The 24,493-nt window shown below is 38.4% G+C and overlaps 1 protein-coding gene across 8 annotated transcripts in view; it reads right to left on the reverse strand.

Moving 5' to 3' along the window:
• Positions 1-24,493, reverse strand: part of LOC134527267 (peroxisome biogenesis factor 2) — a 386,335-nt gene that overhangs the window by 125,459 nt on the left and 236,383 nt on the right. For all 8 annotated transcript variants that reach the window (XM_063359792.1, XM_063359791.1, XM_063359794.1 and 5 more), the window contains one exon: positions 18,291-18,470. In XM_063359792.1, coding sequence (XP_063215862.1) covers positions 18,291-18,470 — 180 coding nt within the window. The remainder of the gene's footprint in view (positions 1-18,290; positions 18,471-24,493) is intronic.

The raw sequence follows: 24,493 nt of genomic DNA on the forward strand, positions 1-24,493 counted from the left end.
AGAGACAGAGAGGGCTTCAGCAAAAACTAGAGTATCTAAGTGATATTTTCAGTCAATGTGTGTTAAGAGATCAACATATGAAAACTACTATGTATACACATGTGCAGTATGTTACAATGAACTTGTAATATTATCCAGCAGTTTAAAATATCTTGAAGTGAAATTATGTTAAGCAAATAAAACATTACTTAATTACATAAATAAATTGTCCTAATTTAAAGTAAGAAATTTGTTACTTATGCCACTTGTTGTAGAACTTACTTTCTTTTAATAATAAATAAACACTCTCACACCTCCTTTAGTTCACTAGCATCACATTCCACATAACTAAAATACTTTTATTTCATTTAAACAGCTACTCACCTGTACTCCTTTATTGTCAGTTAGTTTGATTAAAAATATCAAGCAGTGGTGTGTGCCGTAAATTTGAAATATTTGGCACACATTTATTTTTCACCTAAATTCTCTAACATAAACTTTGTTAGCCCATTGTTCATCCTGATCAAATCTTTCCTGCTAAAGTCCCACGATGCTTTCCCAACGCAACTGATACCCCAGTGGGATTTTGCCCAAGCTAGTATTAGCCCTAATTTTTCTTACCGCCTCGGGCCACGAACGCAACCAGTAACAGTGTCCGGCTTCGTGATCAAGGGCGCTTTCCTCAGCTACCTCCCACAGCAGCCCACTTCCTAGAGCTTGTCTTAGGTTAGCAGATCCAGTCATGCCCCATTCTAATGTTCAAGGGCTGTCGGGCACGTATCTGCACCTGCCAGCAGAACTCCCACCTCCATATTTTCCAGAAACCATGCCCAGAGCAATGACCGGGGCCATTAACCTCCCTAGGCCACAAGGACATATCGCTGACCAGCGAACGGCCTGCTTACGCCATCGCCGGGCGACGAGGCGCATTAACGTATCTTAGTTCGGCGCTGGAGCAAGACCTCTGACAGCCACTACTTCTCCTCTCCCTAGTTCCCTTTTTCCCGACAGAGTGCGCACCAGTTGGTCCCATAAGGACCAGGCTTATGCTAGATCCCCCTCGCGGGACTTCTGCGTACTAACCCCGAGTCGGTTCCACTGTTTCCCTGACAGAGCACACTGTTTACAGGGCGCGATTAACATCCGATGCCCCTTAAGTTAGGCTACCAGCCATCTTCTTTTTTTTGTCGGCAGAGTGAGCCCTCCGCACGCTATTTACAGGCAATTTCCCCCACTCCCTAAGCCTCCGGGCATCTGGCCCAAGTTTTAACTACATGCAGCCATATAGATTGAGAGATTGATCCTTTCTGTCATCACCGCGGTCGCATCTCTCCGGAGCTTATTAAGGGATGTGTTCCCTGAAGTTCGGGAGTGTTCCCTTAGTTTATTTACTTTTTTTTTCTAGTTGGCTAGTCACCATTAGTTCAGACTACTAGTTAATCTCGTACCATGTCTCGTGCTGGGCTACCACGAGCAATTGTGCAGGCTCTTCTGAAGGTGTGATTCTCTTTATTCCACCCCCAGACTAGTAAGTGGAAAATTCAACACCCTTTTAACTATAGTTGCCTCTCCATTTAACATTTTACCCTAACTTCTTGAATCAAATTGCTTTGCAATTTATTTTCTTTTCTTGACCACTGGACCTCCTTTTTCGTTTAGTTCCAGTGGGGTCGAAGAGATGGTCCTAGAGCACAGGGATTTCTCCGGCTCAAGTTCATCCAGGAATACAACTAAATTTACTCCTTACCCCCTGGAAAGCATTCTGCGAGTATCTCCCGCTTCTAGTCACCGCCAGTGAACAGTCAACGATGAAATATTGTGAAATCAAATTATATATAGTCCGGCACTAGTTGGGGCAACAAATTTTTCAACTTCTTAGTTAAATTTATTCATGTTATTTTTTTTTTTTTTTGTGAAAAATGATTGTGTAACTGACTCTCGTGCTACAATATAAAATATAATTGCACAAGTGGCTGATTAAGAACTGGAAGTGTGTAAGCAAAAAAGACTAAGTAAATATACCATTAGAGGGAGCAAGGAGAGGACAGACAAACTAATTTAGATTTTCCCCTTAAAACAGGAGAGGGAAAGAGGATCGTTATTTGTTAAAGAGATACTACAAACATGTCTATAGGCATCTTGGTTTATTCCTTAGAATTTTCTTTTCCTGTTAAAGATTAAATTTCAAAATTAGCACTCAATAGACATATCACACACACACACACACACACACAGATATATATACATATATATATATATATATATAATTATAGAATGCTAAGTGCTGCGAAAACTACTGACGGGCCCGAAACCGTATTACATGTTAGCAAAAATTATTAAATAGAATACATTATATTAATTTTATAAATGTGTAAAGATAAGCTATCAGTGAATTTACTTTTAGTTCCAATCATAAGACATTACCCAAACAAAACAATAAAATTATTTGGTCTTGATATATATAAATTTGTAAGTTCCTGTTACTTAAGTTCACATCTTCCTATCGGTCCGTAAGCTGACACTTTTAAGCTTGTTCTCACTCACGATTCGTTGACAATTTGGTGGGGGATGGATCAAAAAGGTGGCAATAGGCCTTAGAGGACCAGGGCAGTAGTCCCTAGGCCATCGCAGGAAGCAGCGCTGGGAAGGCTCCCGAGAAAAACTACCAGAGCTCTGGGGCTGGCTCTAGGAGTGTATCTTGAAACCTTTTCTTGGACTGACTGGTACTTGGGGTTGGTTTCCCAGACTTGGGCTTTTGGATAAGTATCTTCGTCCCTGCCTGCAACAGAAATCCATTATTGCGAATAAGACCTGTTTGCAGACAGTCCCGAAAAACATTGGCCCAAAAGGCCAGAAAAGGGGGTGAAGGGGGAAGTAAGCGAAGCAGAAAAAACACTCACCAAAGCAGGGTGGATGATGCCGTCACTCTGGACGGTGTCGCGTCTTGGTTGGCCGAATCCCGACACGGTAGATATAGAATAATTTCATAAATTTAATTTATTTTACATTAAAGAAGAATTACAGAAAATATAACTCTAATTTTTACTACTGGCTGGCTATATTTTACTATCTAATCTAGGGATCTCATCCCTGGTAGCATGTTGACTACATAATGCGACAATCTCTGTCGGGACCCGCGTCGATTATTACCGTATACCAGCCAGAAAGAGGTCGCGCGCAGAAGTACCGGGGCGCTCGGAAAGTGTCTTAATTAAAAACAGGGTTCAGCCCTGGAACAAAGGTTGAGGGGGAAGGGGGGGGGGAGGTGGTGGGGTGTACCGAAGGTATCCGAAGATGCCCGAGCAGCGGGGCGAGAACAAAACACAACCCGAGTGGTTAACGCGAAGTTCGCGTGATCACTGCGCTATCTAGAGAGCAACTCCGAAAACAACCGCCTATCGACTCTAGCCAGGTCGAGATGGTGAAGCCTGTGTCCTTTTGCTGTAGCCAGTGCTGCGCTCTGGCGGCCTAACTGCGAGGGGGAATGGAAGTACCCATCTCAAGTGCACAGGGAGCGCTACAGGCCTTTCTCTGTCAGCCACGAGGTGGTTAGTTCTAAAGGAGCTCGTGAGATGTCGTGGGTATCTCCAAATCGCACCGCAGCTCTGGAGGCTGAACGGCCTTGACTCAGGCCACTCGCCCTGTTGGGTTCAAGAACTTTCAATGACACTCGCTAGGGGGCGGAGTAAGCCGTTCAACCTATTGCCATGGATAAACAGAAAATCACAGGCCATTAACATACAAACCGAAAATCACAGGCCATTAACATACAAACCGAAATTGTGTGTCATTCCTCTATGTCCACCACACTATCGTATAGCGCTATCCATTTTGCTTTCACTCGCATACAATATATCACCCTGTGGCCGGGTACTGCAGCTAGTGTTAAAATATGGTTTCAAACATCTACAATGAAATTCCGTTACAACGTACTTCAGAATAACGTATCTTTCAGTTCAACGTATGATTTTAAATTCCCGCTCAAAACACCAATGTAAACAATGTAAACAATGTAAATATATTTCACTTTAACATTAAACACGTAACTTACCTTTCAATACAACGACCATTCTTTTCCGGTTATCAGGAAAATTTTACATACATAATTGTTAATGTGTTTGCACAGGGGTTCTTTAATATAAATGTACATTATGATTAATTTTTATCACTTTCAAGAATCGTTAACAAGTATAAAACGTAAACAAATACTGTCTCAACGATTCATAGAATCATAGTACAGTATAAGGCGCCATTCATCCTCCTCCATGGATCACACACTTTAGTGCACGAGACGATCTCAGCAAACGATTGGTGTTCGCCTCTCTTCAAGACAATTGTTTTTAGCTGCGCCATCTTTTTGTTATTTGTAGAGAACGTTTTAAAAGTTTGAATTAACGCAGATACAATCGTTAAATAAAAATTATATTTTAACTTATATACGAAATATAAAATCCAATAACATTAATTTATGCAGGTTAAGTTTTGAACTGTTTGGTGTCACAACATGGCCGACACGCTTTGTGTTGCCATTAATGTCAGAATGTCGCCTGGCACAGCCATGCTTGCGACGCACGCTACTAGTGCGGCGCTATGGTTATCTATGGATGCGAGGTTTGTTTTACGTTTGACGTGGCGCGAGGAAAACAATATTGTTGATTGAATATTTTAATCAGGCTGGATGGCCAAAAAAGAAACGCAAGCAGTTCGCTTTGAAGGAAAACGTGGAAATTTTGAAAGAAGTTGACAAAGGCAGAAAAAATTTAGATGTGGCACGGTTGTTTGGTTTGGTGCCCACTGCACTGTCAACAATAATAAAAGATTGCGAAAAAATTATTAAACTGTACGAACAGTCATCTTTATCTGCTGTTCTCAAGAGACTTCGCCTAGGAGATAACAAGGGAATTCTATCACCATAAATGTATGTATCTGCAAATTAGTTTAACCCATTTGTCATTTTGTGTTCGAAAGATATAAATTTTGTACATGTAGGCCTAGACTTTAGGCTACTGAATTAAGTTCACTAATTTTTTTAAATTCTTGTTGTTTTACAAATATTTGCTTCCAAGCTAATGTAACATTTGATCCTCAACTACTTTATTTTTAAAAATTCAAAAATACTACATTTTAAAGATAAATATATAGACTTTCAGAATAAAGTACTTTCATTTCTAAGTATGAAAGTTGAGGCTTTATTGATGTACTTTATAACGAGATTCTACTGTATTAGCAATTCACATAAAGAGTAAAACTGAAGCAGCAATCATCAAAGTTAAACCAACTAATTTTTCAAAGGAGAATGCTAGTTACCTAATATCATATAACACAACATTAACCCTGAAACAAAGTAACAAGTTTTACATACCATGGACCATACGTTGTTTTGCCACAATAAACTATGAATTTTGTGGTGAATACAACTGTCAGAAATAATTACAACCTTGACTTGTGGAGAGAAGCAGTCTCTCTGGTTGTCGGTTGACCCCGTGACTCGCAGAGTAGCAGTGAATGTTCAACGAGAGGTGCTCACAAAACCAAAGATGCTTCGAAAACAATGTCGTGCCGCAGGTAACGAGAGTCCTCTAGAAGAAACCATTAAAGAACTCACAGTATTCGGATGGTCGTCGTTGTTGTTTCCCACAATCTAGGGATTCAAGCGTAGTGCCGCAATGTGGTTCTTGACTTGATTATCCACATGTCCTGTAGAATTTTGTTGGTGGACTATGGACGAATAATTCTATCAAAAGTTGGTTTTATGAACAATGGTTCTTTAATGATCCTTCGTAGAATTAATGTTCGTGCCTTTTCTTTACAACTCTTGTGCAAACTATAAGCATGACTGCTTGAATTCTCTATCAAAATGAGCAAAAATGTTTTGTTCACAAGAAGTTAGAATTCAACTAAAGCTTCCAAACACAATGTTTTAGCTTCTCCTGCTCAGTCTGGTTTTTTTTTTTACATGACATAATTACAGTAAACTCCCGGTATATCGCGCCCCGATTGATCGCGGAATCGGGTATATCGCGGGTCAAACCATGTCCCCCAGTCAGAAATGAATAATAATAAAGGAATAAATGGTTGACAGCCGATTAGGATAATTATGCGTTGTAACTAACAAACTAAGCATCGGGCAGAAAAAAGCCTAGGCGTAGAAAATGTCCGCAGTAAAATTCTAAACAAGATATCTCCGTACATTATTCCTCTATCTTGTAGGGTTTTCAAATTATGGTACAATCCAGCCCAGTGATATTTTCTGAAACACTAGTTCTTAACGTCGCTTTATCTCACAAATGAAGCGATTTTTCGGACAGGGGACCTGATAAAGCCCACCGTCCAGCGACATTATCCAGCGTGACTCGGCTGGGGATTGATGTTGGATAGGCTTGGTTGTCGGCAAGCGCTGGGTAGGGAGAGGCAAGCCGAGAACATGGAGAGAGGTAGAGATTAGAGCGGGCAGAAACACCAGGGGGAGTGGGGGAGGGAATGTGTTCACGCAGCACACAGGCAGAGCATGAGTCACTTGACTGAGCAGCGTCGCTGCGTACAAGGCAAAATCAGGTAGTCCGGTGTTTAAAATTCCACTCCAGAATCTTAATTGGTACTTTACTGGACATCTGTATATAAATGTTTTGTTACAACTTACACCTACAGACGTAATATTATTGGGTAATTCATTGTATTATACAAGTTCATCTTTTTACTTTGGTATAATGTTTTAACATTAAATAGTAAAGTAAATCGGCTAGCGTATTTTTAATCTTTGCCCAGGAATTCCCAGTGGTCCAATATTTACGTGAACCATACTGTACCACTTTTGCCGTGAGGTAGTAAACAAGTCCCGGAAATGTTTATGTGTAGCGGTCTCCCGACCTTTAAACAGAGGCTGGGGAATATAACACTTGCCAATCCGAGCCACACACACTCAGCAACTCGACACAGCGTTTGGTGAAATAAGTAAAGACAAAGTTTAACACGGTTTTTAATACGGCGTCACTGATTGCGCTAAAATTAAATTGGCGCAATTTTTGTTTCCCACATGTGACCATTTATAATTTACTGTAAGCATGGATAATAAAGTTTAACCACTTGACACGATAGACGATTCTTTATTTTTTATTGTACGAATGCTAGAATCGTTTTTTTCCTGTATCTGCGGCCTGCTTCTACAAAAGACAAGCTATCTGTAAGTAAATCTAGAATTTTTATTTTGTCAATCAAACTCGGTACTTTGCGATTCATATTCGGTTTGAAGTATCACTACGGCCTTTCTTTTTAGAAGACTTTGACCACAGAATCGTGTGTAACCGCACACACTGCACTTACTTTGTTACGGACACTCAGACGAAGCAGATACTGTGGCTGACACCACGAGACTGGCAGCAGCTTGTGTGCCGCACGCCCGCACGTGTGTATGGCGGCGTGTGGCGCGCTCGTAGGCCGTGCGACAAACTGTGCGCGGCATGCGGAAAAATAAAAAATAAAAAATTCAACATTTAATATTTATCTTTAAAATTTATTATTTTTATTTTTTCACCCGCGTTTAGTGAAAACTGCGGATGCAAAGTGCGTGCCGACCTATTAGAACACAGGCGGTGTTTTATGCCTTTTGACCTTGGTCACATCAAAACATCGCGGTTATGCAACAACGCGGGTAAAAGTTATGTCCCCCGACAACCGCGTTAAATAGGGAGTGTACTGTATATTAAAAAGTAAATTTAACAACAACAAATATAATATAGGTCCAGTAAATCTCAATATAACATGCATGTTAGGATACTCCAAGGCTATTACACAACAGTAGTGCAACATGGCAATACTCTATAAGCTTTAACGAGAAAGAAGAAAAATAATTAAATATTAATTCAACATTGAAAGAATATTTCTCCATAATAATCTTGAAAGTACAGAAAAATTTTAAGTACGTAACAAGTGATTTAGACACAAGGTTACAAACAAACATTACAAAACATTGCAAATCTGAAGCCTTGTAAATTACTGTAGACTTCAAAACCACATTCAAGAAAGAATATGTTGAACAAATATAAATGACTTATCTAGATAATGCTGAATTGAACAAAGATCTAGGTACAACTAATGTAAAACTTGTTGCTGACGTAAAATGATTTCCTTGAAATTGTTTGGTGTAATGCCTTTGTTTCCTATACCTGTTTGTGACACGGTAGAATAATATGGTTTTTAAAGGCAGACTATTAATCTGCAAATAATTTAAAAGTTGCCTGTGTTATTGCCATAAACTCCACCGTATGATGTAAATGATAGATAGTATGTAATAAATTTAAAACGTAAAACTGCAAGTATGGCACCCGTGCAACTTGCACAACACTTAGTATGCAGGAGTTGCTTCTAGCCATGGGAATGATCGTTTAGGAGATATGCAAATGAATAGTCAGACTAAACACAAAATCTGTACTTATAATGATACTGTTCAAGATGAAAATTCTGTACTTAGGTTTATAAAATGAAAAGAAAAAAAAACTATTCGAAATGGGTATTTATTAAGAAATCAAGAATATAGGTTTTAAAATTTTTGTTCGTTTGTTTTGGCATCAATTGAAAACTGCTTGATGGATTTGAAGAACTTCTTTTTATTAGTGAGGTCTTTGGCTAACTTAAAAAAAAAAAACACAAACACACACATGCATGTGCCTAACTGCTCACCCACACACTCACCCGTGCATGTGCACACCCATGCACGCATGCACACACCTAAACACACACAAATACACATACAAACAGACACAAACACACATACAAACCCATGCAATCACACACAAAAATGCACATAAACTCACACACACTCACAAACACATACACACAAACACACATAAATACACATAAAAATGCCTACAAGTGTAAGGTCGTACAGTACTGACCATTCCTAGTTCTCACTTCTGACACTATGTAGCAGCACACTTTCATGAATAACTTTTACCTTAATAGTTCATATTCTTTGGCGACTACCGTCTTTGTTCAGAGTCGTGGGAACCGTGAAATGGTGGTGTTCGTTTACATTTCTTGCATTATAAGTTGTTTAAATATAGGCATATCTCCTTTATGGAGTACGTTGTTGTTTATTTTTTAGCATCCACTTTATCTCATGAGTATAAGATCCAATTACATGATAGTAAATTCACTATATTACTCTAGATAAATGTGCAGCTCACATTAATGTTATCATGTTATCCCACAGTACCAACCACCCAATTGTCATCCAGTACTGACCAAGAAATATATTAACAAAATAAACACATTAAAAGTTTTTTTTTTTTAATGTTTGCTAAGAAAAGTCACGTTCACATGATAAGCTTACCACCACACACTACACATAAGTTGCAACCATTAGATTGGGAGGTTATGCAGCTTTTCAATGGAGCATTCAACCAAGCTTGCAGTGTCTGAATAAGGAAGTATCGACCTTTAAAAAATGCTCAGAGGGATGTTACTGGTCTGGTTAACACTGCCTACACTTTAATCCGTAGAATGAATTTGGCACAGTCAGCTTTTGCGTGTACAGGGCATTGGCCTTTGAACCCAGATGTGTTCTAAGATTTGGATTTCATTCCTTCTGAGTACTTTCGACCGCCAAAGAAGCTGATCAATGCCAGTCTACAACATCGATGCCCTCTTCAAATTTGAATGTTTTCTACTGCATAGTTTCCAGATCAGGACTGGCATTACGTCTTCCTCCAGCTGAGCTTACTGAACCGCATCCTGAGCCTTCTTTGCTCTCTCCAAAAAATCAGCCAGAACAGGGGAGTTTTTCAGCTCTCACACCAACCATTCAGGTAAAACCGTAACCAACATATTCTACAGTTTTCACTCCAACTAATTTCACTGAACCCCAAACAGGACCTTCATCATCAGCTACCAATTCAACCTCACATATCAATGTTTTACTACCTTGTTATTCGTCTTCTTCAGAAACTGTTGATCTCAACAAATTAATTTAAAAGATATCTCCTTCCAACAAACATAAACAGAGAACAAAATGAAAAAAAAAAAAAAGAGTTCAATGAACACAAGAATCACAAATCCTTACTTCAACACGTTATCAAGATCGTCTTGTGGAGAAAAAAAATTAGACTGAAGAGAAAAGGATAAAAGCAGAGAAGAGATGGTCTGAAAGAAATAAAAAGAGATATGAAAAAATTACTAAAACAAGAAAGTTCGGAGCAATTAGAGAAATGGAAAGGAAGAAAGATAAGAAGATCACTAGAAAACATATAAAGAAACTAGACTTTTGTGAAAATTCTATCAGGAAAAAGCCTACAGAAGACAAAACAGAGTGAGTCATGTGTCGTGAATAATTTAAAAAAGACTGGATGCAGTGTGTCAAATGTAAAGGTTGGGCACATGTTGAATGTACATTTCAAGAAGGCATATCATATTTTAATTGTGACCTTTGAAAGTGAATTCATCCTTAAGCTAGTGTAATGAAATTTTTTAATGTTATGATGTTTTTCTTGTGAAAAATAATTTTATAATTACTGTAAAAAACTATATTAGAGAAATATTTAAGTCGAAGAATTGTTTTTTTTTTTAGTTTCTTCTATCAAAATGTTGTTATAATTAAAATATTAGTCGTTACGACCTTAAAACTTCTACAATAATAATAGCTAGTTGGTACTGGATGACAATCTTTTTCACTCTACAAAATAAATCATTTTCATATTTGGAAATAAAAGTGATTTATAATATCATTTAAGAAACATTATATATATTATTTAATAAAGAAATAGTTAAGGAAACAGGTTAATGTATTAAAATATTATATTTAAATACATTACTTTAATTACAGTTAAAAAACTTAAGGTGGTCGTTACTGTAGGACTCTCCCCTACATATACACACACACTCAGAATTTCACCTCTAAGGTTGTAAAAAAAGGATATTAATGATTTTTATATAATTAATTAAATCTGAGAATCTAATTTAACAAAAGAAAATATATTGGCATCACAAATAAACATATTGAAACTACCAACCATCTTTTAACTATTTTGCAAAGTTCCATCACCAAGGGGTGTAAAAGAGGTAAAATTGATATATCGAGGAAAAATGCATAGTTCTGAATCCTACTAGAACTAGAACTAAGATACTAAGATGTATATAGACTTACATATTAAGTTTTTCCCTTTTTTTTTTAAATTTGTTCTTTAAGAGTATTAAAATGGGGTGAGATTAGTTTTTTATTAAAATTTGTATCTCCAATTGCAGTGGCGTAGCGTGGGTGGGGCGGAGGGGGCGGCCCGCCCCGGGCGGCAGCCCGCGGGGGCGGGTCGCCGGTGAAGCGGGTTGAGATCTGATCTATGATTCATTCATTACATGTGTCAGACACACTATAATGTTCCATTTTTATCTAAAATTTTGCGCACCAACTATTTTTTAATATTTATTTAAAAGAAAAACTGCAAAATCACTGACAGAGCTCTTTATAACGTTTGTTTGTTTACATACGAACGGCAACATCGCATCACGCCGCGCCGCCCGGCGCACGCGAGCCGAGTTGAGCGGCACTCCTTATTATGTTCATTACTCATACAAAATCTTTTGTTTCACGCGTCGGCCCGTGTCGATGCCTCTCTTTCGCACTCATTGAATTTAGTACTACGCATTGTACTGTAAAGTTTGACCTTAACCCAGGGCAAACCAACAACTTCCGCAAACCGGGACACAGTAAAACTCCTATATTGCCCCGTACCGCGAGCGCAGGTAAACCCAAAAAAATATTAAAACCCAAACTAATAGCACGCTTAAAAAATACTAATAAGGTTGCGAACAGTGAGAGGAGGCAGCAAGTTAAAAAGACGCAAAATTTATATGACAACATTTTATATATATATATATATATATAATAAAATCGTTTCATCACAAATCGGCGCATCCATCATAAAATACATACACTATTACTACTTATAAAAAAATAGCTATATAATAATAAAAAGGCATTAAAAATATATAAGAACATATTAATACAAATACAAATACAAATATAGATACGCACCGGGCGTATCACCGCTGTAAATACCAATTAACATAGGCGAAATCTAGCAAAAAATTGACACACCTTAACATGCAAATAAATATACCAAAAATTTAGCAAATTACATTTTCTAACGGTCGACGCCTTTTTTCTTCTAGGTCTGGCAGGGATTGGGTGAAACACGCTGAACGTAAAATCCCAGTTTCAGTTTTATTAGTCTGTTAATTTAAATCCCAAAAATCCACAAATTATAGTTTCGCACCAGGGGTCAAAGGGGTCAACGGGGCAGTGGCACGGCTGGCACTTACTTGCTTTTTGACGTCGTGATGTCTGGTCACCAAATACACTCGTTTGCTCACGAGTGTTTTTAATGGCAAACCCTTGCCATTATACGTTACCGTAGCTGCAGGTAATTGTACGGATATGACGAATTCTTCGCCATACCGTCTTGGAGTTTATTTCGGCGCACATAATTCATCCTTGGAAAATCCTCGCGATATTCACACACGCCTCACCAACCACTCGCGTTCATCGTACCAAAGCGTTCTAAATTATATAAATAAACCCCGTTCATATTCAAAAAGGAACACACGTATACAGTTACTTCGATGTGGAACCATCACCATGGCCAACCCGCGTTTTACTTCACGTGCGCGCCCGCCTGGGCCTACCAGGCGACTCCGCTCGCCCGTCTCACCTGACGTCACACAATCAGCTGTTCTGCTCGCGCGCCGTCTAGCGCAGCGATTACCAACATATTCGGTATTGTCCTCGAACTTTCCAGACCAATTTAATAACTCAAAATCTTAAACTTTAAAATAATAAGACTAAACAAGAATTACAAATTTCTTTTTTAAAACAACATATAACAAACTTAAATCCAAAATTTCTCGTATTACCAGGGCATCCGAAAGATTAATAAAATACGTTAACCATTTCTGCCAACATAAAAATTATCAAAGGTAGCAGCTGTAGCACACATGCTACAGTACTGATCTTTGTTTGTTTTAGTGCATCGTGAAGTACCGTTACGCAATCACGCTTTACTCGTATGTTTGTTTCGCGAGGGTTTCGGATACGGAACGAAAGTCATTTTGATTGTGTTTCGATCTTTTAAATACTGTTGAATCTTCTAAAACTAAATATTTAGAACTTTACCCAATCTTTGAACTAGTTTTTGAAAATGAAAAGAGTCAAAGAAAGCGGTGCGGAATTCCGCAAAAAAAAAAAAAAAAAAAAAAGGCTAAGAAAGAAGCAGATGCGAAGAAGTCTCAAGGTGCATTACTGAAATATTTTAGTTCCAGTTCTGGTTCGAAAGCCACGTTAACGTCTTCGGTGGCATCCTGCAGCAGCGGAAGTGATTCCAGTGTAAGTAGGTATATGATTCCTCCATCTAGAATCATGCATGGCCTAGAATTACCCCAGTTATTTATTATTATTATTTATTTATTGTTTACAAAAGTTACAAAAATTTCTTACATTAGTCTCGCAAAACCTATTCACCTAGGTTTGTCTGCGAGTACGGAGTCACACTCGTTCATTAAATCTTATTCACTTAAAATTGCTCTAATAGCTGTTTGAACATTGATTATTGTTTAAAAAGTATGGAGTATATTAACATAAATTACATTGAGTTAAGGTACATCTTTTTAAGTTTACGACTGAATTTTGTCCTGCTACTTGAATTTAAAACTTCAATAGGAGATGTTTTATAAATCTAGTAGTAGTCTAGGAATATATATATATATATTTTTTTGTTTTTGGATAACTTGATTATTTATGGTACCTGTCATACAAAGAAAACATAATTTTTCATTTAGCTCAAAAATGGCACCAACGATTTTTCTCAAATTTCTCGTCATTTTATATTTTAATAACATCTATAACATGGCTTACTCAGTCAGTTTTTACCGGGAAACTCTAAAAAAGGTTGCTGCCATACAAAATCAATTTTGTTTGTAAATTTTCCTATAAGCCCGGCAAACCGCGCCGTCACCAAAACCACTTTTGTTTTGTGATAGATAAAATACTTATTTGAAATTCGAACGTGTCCTCCGGCCAATATTCATGGGAATACATAACTTATTTTACAGGTACAAGAAGAAGACGTACCTGCCGTCGCAGTTGGAAGTAGTTCTGGTTCCACCACAGAGCAGGGTCAAGACCAAGTCGATTCATCAAAAGTACCTCAAGCATCTAGTCATAAGCCTGCAGAAAAAGTGAATGTTGCCAAAGAAGACATAATTGAAATCGTGCCTTCTGCTCCTGCCGAAATCAAAGATGTGAATCTCGACGATGTAGGTTGCTGGCCTTCTCCTATGACCGACGAAGTAAGAACGCTTCTAGTACGTCGCGGATCTGACTCAGTACAGCACATCGATTCCAAATTTGCCGATGTTGTTCGCTCAGGGACTTCAACGAAAGGCGGTAAAAGTAACCAAAGAGTGGTTCTACAAACCATTATCTAAAGGTGAAAAGGTTCTCCGAACATGGATGGTGTACTCGCCTTTGAAGCAATCCTTGTATTGTTTTTCTTGCAAGCTGTTTGGCAATTCCGGCTCTAACTTCGCATCTGAAGAAGGATTCAACAAATGGTGGAAGCTAAATCCAAGAATAGGAGACCATGAAAATAGCCTGGGCCATGAACAGAGCTTCTTGAAATGGAAGGAGTTTGAAGTTCACCTGAACTGTAAAGCAAACATCGATCAGAAACAACAAGAAGTTTTCGAAAGTGAGTAGAAGAAGTGGAGGGATGTACTGTACAGGTTGCTGAATATTATCCAGTTCTTAGCCAAACAGAATCTGGCCTTCAGAGGACATCGAGAAGACATTCGAGGAGATGATAGTGGCAATCGCGGGAACTTTCTGGAGTTAGTGCACCTCCTAGCTAAATACGACCCTCTTCTAATGGAACACCTGACAAAGATAAAGCTGGGAGCAAGAGTCTCAGTTTCGTATCTATCTCCAGAAACCCAGAATGAATTTATAAACTTACTGGGACAGCAAGTTCGATCCACCATCATCCGTCATATTCAAGAAGCTAAATATTATTACGTAATCTTCGACAGTACACCAGACATCTCCCACAATGACCAAATGAGCCAAGTTCTGCGATACATACATATCGAAGGAGAAAAAGTCGCCGTGGTAGAATCTTTCATTGACTTCTTCGAACCAAAAGGAAAAAATGCAGAAGATCTCAGCAACGATATAATCGCGAAGATAACATCAGACGGACTGGACATACAGAATCTGAGAGGACAGGCTTATGACAATGCTGACACAATTTCAGGGATCCACAATGGAGTTCAAGCCCGGATTAAAGCACTGAATCCGAAAGCTATATTCGTTGCATGCACAAACCACTCACTAAAATTGGCTGGGGTACACGCTGCTTCTGAATCAGTGGATTCCGTGACGTTTTTTGGACCTCTGGAGAAGCTGTTTGCCTTCTTTTCCGCATCAACTGTTCGATGGAACGCTTTGGTTGCCGTCACAGGTCAAGCAGTAAAACGAGTCACTGAAACGCGCTGGAGCGGTAGACATGTAGCTGTCAAGATGCTTAAAAATAAGTTTGAGGTAGTTCTTGAGGTACTGGAACAATTAACAGATTCATCTCAAACTTCCGAAACAAGATCGGGAGCCATTCTTCTCCTGACAGCCATGCAGTAATTTAACTTCCTAACTTTTCTTGGCTTTTGGGCTGCAGTGCTACCTGAAGTAGATGACGCACAGATTTACCTGCAGCAACGAGGACTAAGTGTGGATAAGTGTGCTCAGAAACTCTGCGCTTTGAAAACCCTCTTAGAGGAAAGTAGAGACCGTTTCATGCAAGAAGCAATTGACTTTGCTAAGACTCTCTGCGAAAAACTCGGAATCGAACTCAAAACGAGAAGAATTCGCAGGAAAAAACGCATGCATGGCGATGAATCTTCTGAAGATGCAGCTTTGTCTCACGAACAGGAAATCCGTCGAGAGATTATCGCATCATTCGACAAGATCATTCAAGAAATGACGACTCGATTCCAGCAAATTCAAGAAATATCGGACAAGTCAGCCAGCGAAACTTTTGGACAGCAAGTTCAAGTGTGATCTTTCCCATGTATTAGAAGACATCGACAAGGACGAGTTTCAGATGGAGCGGAAGCGTCTTCAGCAGTTTGTTGTTGTTGCCTGTTCTGAATCAGAGGAAGATATAAGTGGTAAAGGACCACTGGAGCTCCTCCAGTTCATTCAAAAACTGAATCTCGGAATTTCGGTTCCAAATATAGTCATCTTGATTCGTATATATTTGACTTTGGCGATTAGTGTTGCAAGTTGTGAGAGAATTTTTTCGAAGTTGAAGCTAGTAAAAAATTACCTCAGGTCTTCTATGAGCTCCGTTAGACTATCAAACTTGGCTATATTGTCGATTGAACAAGAATTGGCTGCTAATATTGATTTTGACAAAGTTATTTCTGACTTCGCTGCTCATAAGGCCCGTAGAATCCGCTTGTAAAACCGCTCATCCTATTTTAACTTCAATAAAAGGTATCTCATTGCATGTGAAATTTAATTTTAATTAAGCACCTATAGAATGGGGGCGGCAAAATGGGTCTCCCGCCCCAGGCGCCGAGATGGCACGCTACGCCACTGTCCAATTGTAATACAGAAGGACATAAATTATTGGGTAGAAATTTCAAACATAATAAAAATAAATAGTTTTTAATTGTTTTGTGAGATACCACCTATAATGGGTGTAAATAAGTTTTTTTACGACGTAAAATGCATGCTTACAAATTTACAAGAAGTATAGGTAAGAAACTAATAATGTATAACATGCACATAAGAGCTGCGTACCTGATTTTATTTCTCCATTTTTTAAAAACTTGTCCATTAAAGGGGTAAAATGGGGAAAGGTTTGCTTTTCATCAATAAAAAAAGTAACATTTTCCGAAGGAAATCAAACGGAGTTTAATATACTGAGCATGAATAACGTATATTATGGGTTAACTTGCATATTTTCTTGAGATTCAACTGCAAATGGAGTGAAAAGTGTGCAAATAAAGTTTTACGATAAAAAAAATCATAACTCCGAAACAAAATAAATGAGAGTTATGCCACAGAGGATGAATCATGTATATAATTAGTAACGTAGCATGTTTTATTATTTTTCTAAATTTTACCACAAAGATAGTGAAAAGGGGATGGGTTATTTTTAAAATAATAAATCACTTCACCAAGAAAATCAAGCGGGAGGTAGGAAAAAGAGCTAGAATAAAGAACACAATAACTTTCGTAGGATTTTTTAAATCAATTTTCACAATTTCACAAAAAAGGGGGTGAGAGTGTTTTAAAATAATTTATTATATCTCTCAAGAAAATCAAGCAGGTGATAATAAACTAAGCATGAATAACCTACGAGTTTTGATGCTTTTCTTTTTTACCATTTATTCTAAATTCAAATGCAAAGACTGTCTTTTGTTTTATTATAAAAATCCCTTTTCTGAAGCTAATTATACGGGAAGTAAAGTAAATTCTATCCTTAAGGGGTTAGAAAGGGTGTAAATTGGTTTAATTATAAAAAAATATTCTAACCTAATCAAATCTAAATTATTTTAAGATATCAGTAATGATTGATCTATCTACCTTATTCTGGAATTTCACCTCTTCAGATGTAAATTCTACACAATTAGTCTGAAACTCTTTTTAATAATTGCAACCATTTCCGTGAGAGAATAAATTTGTTTGATTCTTAACATATAGGTGTGAAGGGGCATGTCATTTTTAGGGAAGTTTTTACTAGGCAACTAGCACATAACCTTCCTATCTATGCCAGGCAGATTTCAAACTCATGGTCATGTTATTCTTATTGATAATGTTTAAAATTCACACAAATGCTTGATGCATTGAATACAAAACATCTGTAAAACTTTGGTAGCATGAAACATGCAAAAATATTTCATAAATACTTTTGGAAAGTTGCAAAACAAATACAACATTTATTACATTAAATTTTATAGATATTTCAGAAGTTTCCATTATGTTCGAAATGAAATAGCAACTTTAAAATCTACCTGTGACTGTAGGTAGTACCAAAAGGGATTGTTTTTACTACCATTTAAATATGTTTGACATGCTAGTGAGTGGAATTAATTCCTGACCGTTTTAATTTTAAGAATTATAAGTCACTGATGGAATGCAAAAAATATTTATTATATACGGTAAACTGAATAAGTCTTGTTCCTCAGCATGTATGTACATTATATCAATTAAAATAATCTGCTGCATTTTGACCCAATAGCAACACACACAGGCACAAAACACTCACCCAGTCAGAAGAAACATCATTGTTGAGCACTTTCAGGAGGTCCATGTAACGTTCTTTCACATATTTTGGCAGCATGGTTAAAATGGCCCAAGCAATTGCCTTCTTCCGGGACATAGATGCTCCATACTTGATGTTGAGCAGCTGTTGACCGTACGTTGCTCTCTGCTCCCACACTGAAAACTGAAGAGACAATGATGTAACAACTGTCTACGTGTATGCCTACATGTACAAGTAACATGGTGAATTGCATGTTTGATATGGTACATCCACAACACAGCACTTCTAAGCCTTCCTCAAGCCAGTGCAGACAACTCGAGTGAGAAGCAACAGAGGGAAAAGGGACGACATTTTAAAACTCATAAAGTAACAACACAGTTACCATCGAAATTGTAAGAAATGTAGTCACTAATGGGGCGCAATGAACAATAGTAGTTGGAAAGCGCCTCAAGCTTTGTGCCATATTTTTTGTATATTAAGCGCCCCATGCTTTTTTCTCATCTATACTAGTATTGCTTATATACTATTGTCATAAATTAAATTTTAAAATTATTTTTTACTTTTTAGTTTGATAATCTTTAAAAGCATGTTTCTTTAGTTTTTTAAACTATATTTATTTTTAACTTTTTAGTTTGATATTCTTTAAAAGCATGTTTGTTTAGTTTTTTAAACTATATTTATGTATAATTATCTTAGGGAAATGAGTTACCGACACTACCTATTACCATCTGAGATAACTATTTGGAGTTGCAACGTCACAAAGAAATGGTAAAGTCTCTCCGAATCATTTACAGTTAGATGTATGGATATAATCTTAGAATTTACCGGGAAAAAAAAAAAAAAAACATTTTTTTTTTCGGTGTGGCCGGGAGTAGAACCTACGATCGCTGAATCCGAAAGCTCACATCACAGAAGTCGCGTGCCTTAGACCGCTCGGCTAACGAACGTAATGAAATTGGTGGGACATTTTACAGTGATGAGCCACTCACTCTTAGTCGAAAGAGTTACAGACGGACAGACAAACAAACATACAGGTGAAGCTAATATAAAGCATGTAAAAAGTGAGAAAAGTGATCTTTGTGACAGAAAAAGTGAGAAAAAAGTGATCTCCAGGAAAATAAGTGACTAAAAAGGTGACCTGAAATATTACTGAAATAAATGTTCCAAAAATTTCTGATTGTAGTAAAATAAAATGGTAGGTTATAATATGGATCTAATAAGATACTGACAGTTATTCTATTAACTATTTAAAAACACACAAGTTACAAATTATGCACCAGTAGCAGAAAATTAAAAGAAACAAATTATTCACATACCTAAGATGGTGAAAGGAAAGTCAAGTGTGTAAACTGTGACTTAAAAGTGATTTCTATGAAAATTCTGTCAAGATTGACATTTTTATATTGTCTTACAAAATGAACTAAGAATTATATTAATTAAGAAGACACCATAGGCCTACTACAAAGCTGTATCCAGCCCAATTTAAGAACATTTCAACATCAGCAAACTTATGTCAGAACACTCCATCAACACAAAACATCTAATTTTTTTGAGTATTTTGAAAAATAGTCGAAATAATTTTAGATTTCCATTTCTCCACTGAGTGTTGTACAGTATCAACCTCAAGCTTCTTCTCTGCAGCTTCTTTTCTGACTGTTAACACCTTCCAACATGGCCTGGGCCAATCCAATTTCCTGCATATCTTTATTTTCTACAGCCCTCTTTAATCTCTTATTTGCCTCCTCAAAAAGTACATCGGCAGTCTTTCTTTTTTGCTGCTCTTCACTTTGCAAACTCTTCAATTTGTTCTCAGCACCAGCTATTATCTTTCTCTCATCTTTCAGTTTTTGTATTCTCTCTGCTTCCACTAATTTCTTTTCATCTGTTTCCAACTTCTGAGCTGCTTCTTCTTTTAAAGCCTTCTAATTTTGCAAGTGTGTAAGGTAGCTGCTATGAGCTACACGAGCCATTGCTAATAGCTCTCTTGTAATGGGAACCAAATCAGGCTTGCTGTGGTACATCTTCATTATTGCACTCTTGACAGTCAGTGCTGCATTGAGTGTTCTTTCCGACATGGAAGCTTTGTCTTGAGTTAACCCTCGCTCTAAGTCAGCATTTCCGTGTGAAAGAGCCAAAACAGATTTTACAACTTTAGCAACGTTTGGGTATTTATCATCACCAATGCTGTTCTTCAAAACAAAAAACTGAGCCCAGCAGTCATCTATACGGCCACCACACACATTGTCCTTTTCACACTGGAGTAGTTTCCATTCATCTAACAGAATACTTTCATCAATTACAACTGCGGTGTAAAACCCTTTCTCTGGAGGCAACGGCAATTCTTCAGAAGTGATTTCAATATTAGGGGTGACTTTCTGATAACATGAGTTGACGTGTCCCGGCAACAGCGTCGGGTGATGGAGTGGCGTGAGCTGGGGTCAAAGGCCCATTGGTAGGCTGGCAGCTGTTCCTTGACTCACAGATAATGGCACTAACCTGCCCTTTTGCTAGGCCAGGGGTAGAGGGGGGGTGGTAACAGGAGCCTAGAGCGAAATCCCCGAAGGGCCACTCCAAGGGGGGGAGGGAGTCTAGAGCGTAATCCCGAAGGCCGCTCCAGAGGAGGAAGGAGTCTTGAGCGTAATCCCGAAGGCCGCTCCGGAGGAAGAGGAGAGAGAGAGGAGAGAGAGAGAGAAGAGCAGTAAGTAAACACAAAATACCAATCCAATATTACTACTGTATTTCCCCAGATTTCTCTGGGGTAAGGATCTCTGGCTAGGCACATTTCGACCTAGCTTAAATACAGCTCCTTCAGACATTGGTCACTGACAAAGCGACAATCTTTCCCCAATACAGAAAAACAGGCCATCCTGTGCCCTCCCCAGTAATTCACACACTAGGATATTATTTACTTATAACATATATAGCACTGACACACATTTTATATTATACAGTCCTTAATAAATCCATATGCACTGCTATAAACGTTCAAAAGATGCGTGCTGCCATCTATGATATGTTTGCGGCACCACTCGTAGCCTATATCCCACGGCTGGTGTAGAGAAGCCTGTTGGGATACAGCTTTCCTTGTGAAGCGGCCATGTTGGTTGCAGAGAGAGGAGGCCGAGGGCAAATATAGGACACAACAGAGTAACAGCTTCAACATAATGGTTTTTCACTCCGGCCAAAAACTCCAGTTGAAACCTTTCATCCACCTGTAACATATACCCTGTATGATTTGTAAATGTGTTTTGAACCAAGAGTTAGGGTGCCCACTATATATACTTATATATCCTAACTGCAAAAAAATTCTACAACAAAGTTACCAACATTTGTCGGGTACTGTGACTCAAATGAAGGGTTTAGATTTCTGGACCTTAAAACTAAAATGTTATGATCGGTTGAAGAGATGTGACTTTCCTAGAAGGTAAGAATGACATGAACATGCAATCATCAGACAAAGTGGAAGGAAGTACATGGCATAACGGGCCCAACCGTCTGCCTCAGGAAGAAAATGTAGTGAGTCAAGACGAGGACACTGATGAACCATTCCTTGACTATGCAGACCAGCATGTAGAACATCAGTCAGAAAAGGTTACTCTGCATTCCGTGCTGACCCCAAAACCAAAAGCATAGCCTGATCACATTACTTCTTTCATTGAGGAAGCAAACACAGATGAAGATTTTTGATGAAGCCTTTAAAGGGTAGAATTCTAAGAACTGGCTAGAAGCTATTAAAATAAATTTCTTCATTCAAAAAATTTGATGCCTTTAAAAAAGTAAACTTATAGAAAGGCTTAAAACCCCTAAAAGCAAAATTGGTGTTGAAGATCAAACCTGGTTATGATGGTAAAACATAAATTTTTAAGGCTCTCTTTTTGATGAAAGTGTATAGTCAGGTATATGGCTCTAACTAAACCGAAACTCATTTACCTGTTGTCAAATTTCCTTTCATCAGATACTTACTGGCACTTTCAGTAAAAGAAGATTTCGAAATAGATCACAAGGATGTAACCGCAGCATACTTATGATGTCGACCAGGGCTACGCCCTCTCTAAGCCCAATGTGCCTCACGCCGCTGCCGACCCCCTCTCCACCCAATGACACCACCCAATTAAAACCTCCTACCAACCAGTGCGTGTGTATGTTCGGACCCCCTGTGCGAACACTTACGTCGCCCATCCTAACTTGAGCAGTGGAGACTTCATCTATTTTAATAATATACTTAATAATTAAATAAATGTAATACATAATACTTAAGTCTAAATTAATATGTAATTTTTAAAGGGTTTAAATATGTTATATTTAATTGTTCTGTTATATCAATCAACTAATGGTAAATTCAGCACTTCCTGCAGCCATTACAACCATGGCCCACCCCAGTCTCTTCTGTTCGCCGTGCGGGGTAGGACACATCTCAGCACCTCGTCGACTTCAACTATTGCTCTCAAATGATCCGCTATCATCCACCGTCATAATTATTTTAAAACCTTTTTTAATTAATCTTTGAGGCTTACCCTGGCAGCAGACTGTGTAACTTAAATAATTAAAGCGCCCCGGTGCATTTTGTATTACTCTGCGAGCTTGCACTTTCGGGGCCAGTCCAAGCTGTATCCTCGTCAGCATGAAAGCTGGACTACTAACTGTTATTTGTACACATTGTCAGTGTAAGTGTCGGCGGGAATAAAAAACTTAATATTCACCCGACTCGTTGCACTCAGTTCTCGACCACATGCTTTCAGTACAGTGACGGAGGTGTGTGGGACGCCTCAAGACCCCACAAGCAGTCGTCTTCACCGGTAACATAGTGTGCCCGTCGCTGAGAGCAGGCCAGTGAGTTATAGCGTATCCACGCAGGGGGAAGTCGAGCCTAGCTCCACATGGCTCACATCATGGCCCTGGGATAGAATAGCCGGGTCCATGTGCCCATCCACGTGGTGGCGATCCAAAAATTACCCCCACAACAAGTGTCGCCCAAGAGCATGGGGTTAGACAACGCACACACGGCCGCGAGAAACGGAATGTGTGAGTTGTGCGGTTGTGCGACGGAACGAGGAGATGAGCAACACTGGCCAGTCACGCGGCCACGGCGCCCATGGATTTTCCGAGAATTCCGCAGCTGGCTGCAAAACAGGTACTGTGCTGCGTATACACATGTGCAACCATGTCTGAGTTCAAGGGACTTACATTCTACTCGTGCCTCTATGGAACTGAGTCAGATGTATTGTGCAAAGTGTACACCGCCACGACACGTGGGCAGGCTCCTGGGGACCACGTGGTCAAACACGTGTGTGTAACTTGAATCGGGCAAAGTAACATCATTCACGGCTGAATTTTTTTAATTTAGCGAACTTAACTGTACGGGAAAAGCACATGACGGGGGATGATGCATGAACTGCAGAACTTTCAAACATCTATGTACTGTGCACTAACAAAGCAGAGTCCACCACATTCAAGGAGGGATGGTACACCTGTACTGAGTAGTGTTGCAAATGGAAAAAAAAAAAAAAAAAAAAAAAATTCTTCAAAAATACATGTTTTTTTTAGAAAAAAACTTTGGCCCTAGTTTTTTTCCTTCACTTTTCAGGTTTTTTTTATCATTTTAAAAATAAGTTCCTTTTTACTCTTTCTAATAGTCAATGAGACATTAATTAAATATTTAAACATAAGTTTATGTGTGATATAAAGTTTAGACTAATTGGGCACATGTTTTTTTTTAAAACAAATAACAATAAAAAATAAAAGTGTAATTCTCGAGAAACAACTAATGCATTGTTTGGTATAGTTTCACTGTTTCACAGCACAGAAAACAAAGCAAATAGAATAAGAGTAAGTTCAAACACTATAATTAAATGTTATATAATGGCAAAAAAAATCTATCTGCCAATAGTCTTTTAAGCCAAAGGTCAGAAAACATACACAAAATAATTTTTCCATAACTACAAATAAAAAAACCAAAAAACCAGAGTCCACAACACAAGACAATAAGACATACAAGTCCACTCCGTCTCCACAACACACATTTAAAAGTCCATCTCTTCTGATTCAGACGCATCCTCCCAAGTATCAGATTCACTGTTAACCGGAACCGACCAAACAGAATAATCATCCGATTCATCTTCATCCATGTTGGCTACATTCGGGACGGATAGCGCTTGAGGTCGAGGACTGGGGCTGGCTTCACAAGCTGCCAGTGTCACGCTTGTGTC

This window comes from Bacillus rossius, chromosome 1, assembly GCF_032445375.1.
Source record: "Bacillus rossius redtenbacheri isolate Brsri chromosome 1, Brsri_v3, whole genome shotgun sequence".
Lineage (NCBI taxonomy): Eukaryota > Metazoa > Arthropoda > Insecta > Phasmatodea > Bacillidae > Bacillus > Bacillus rossius.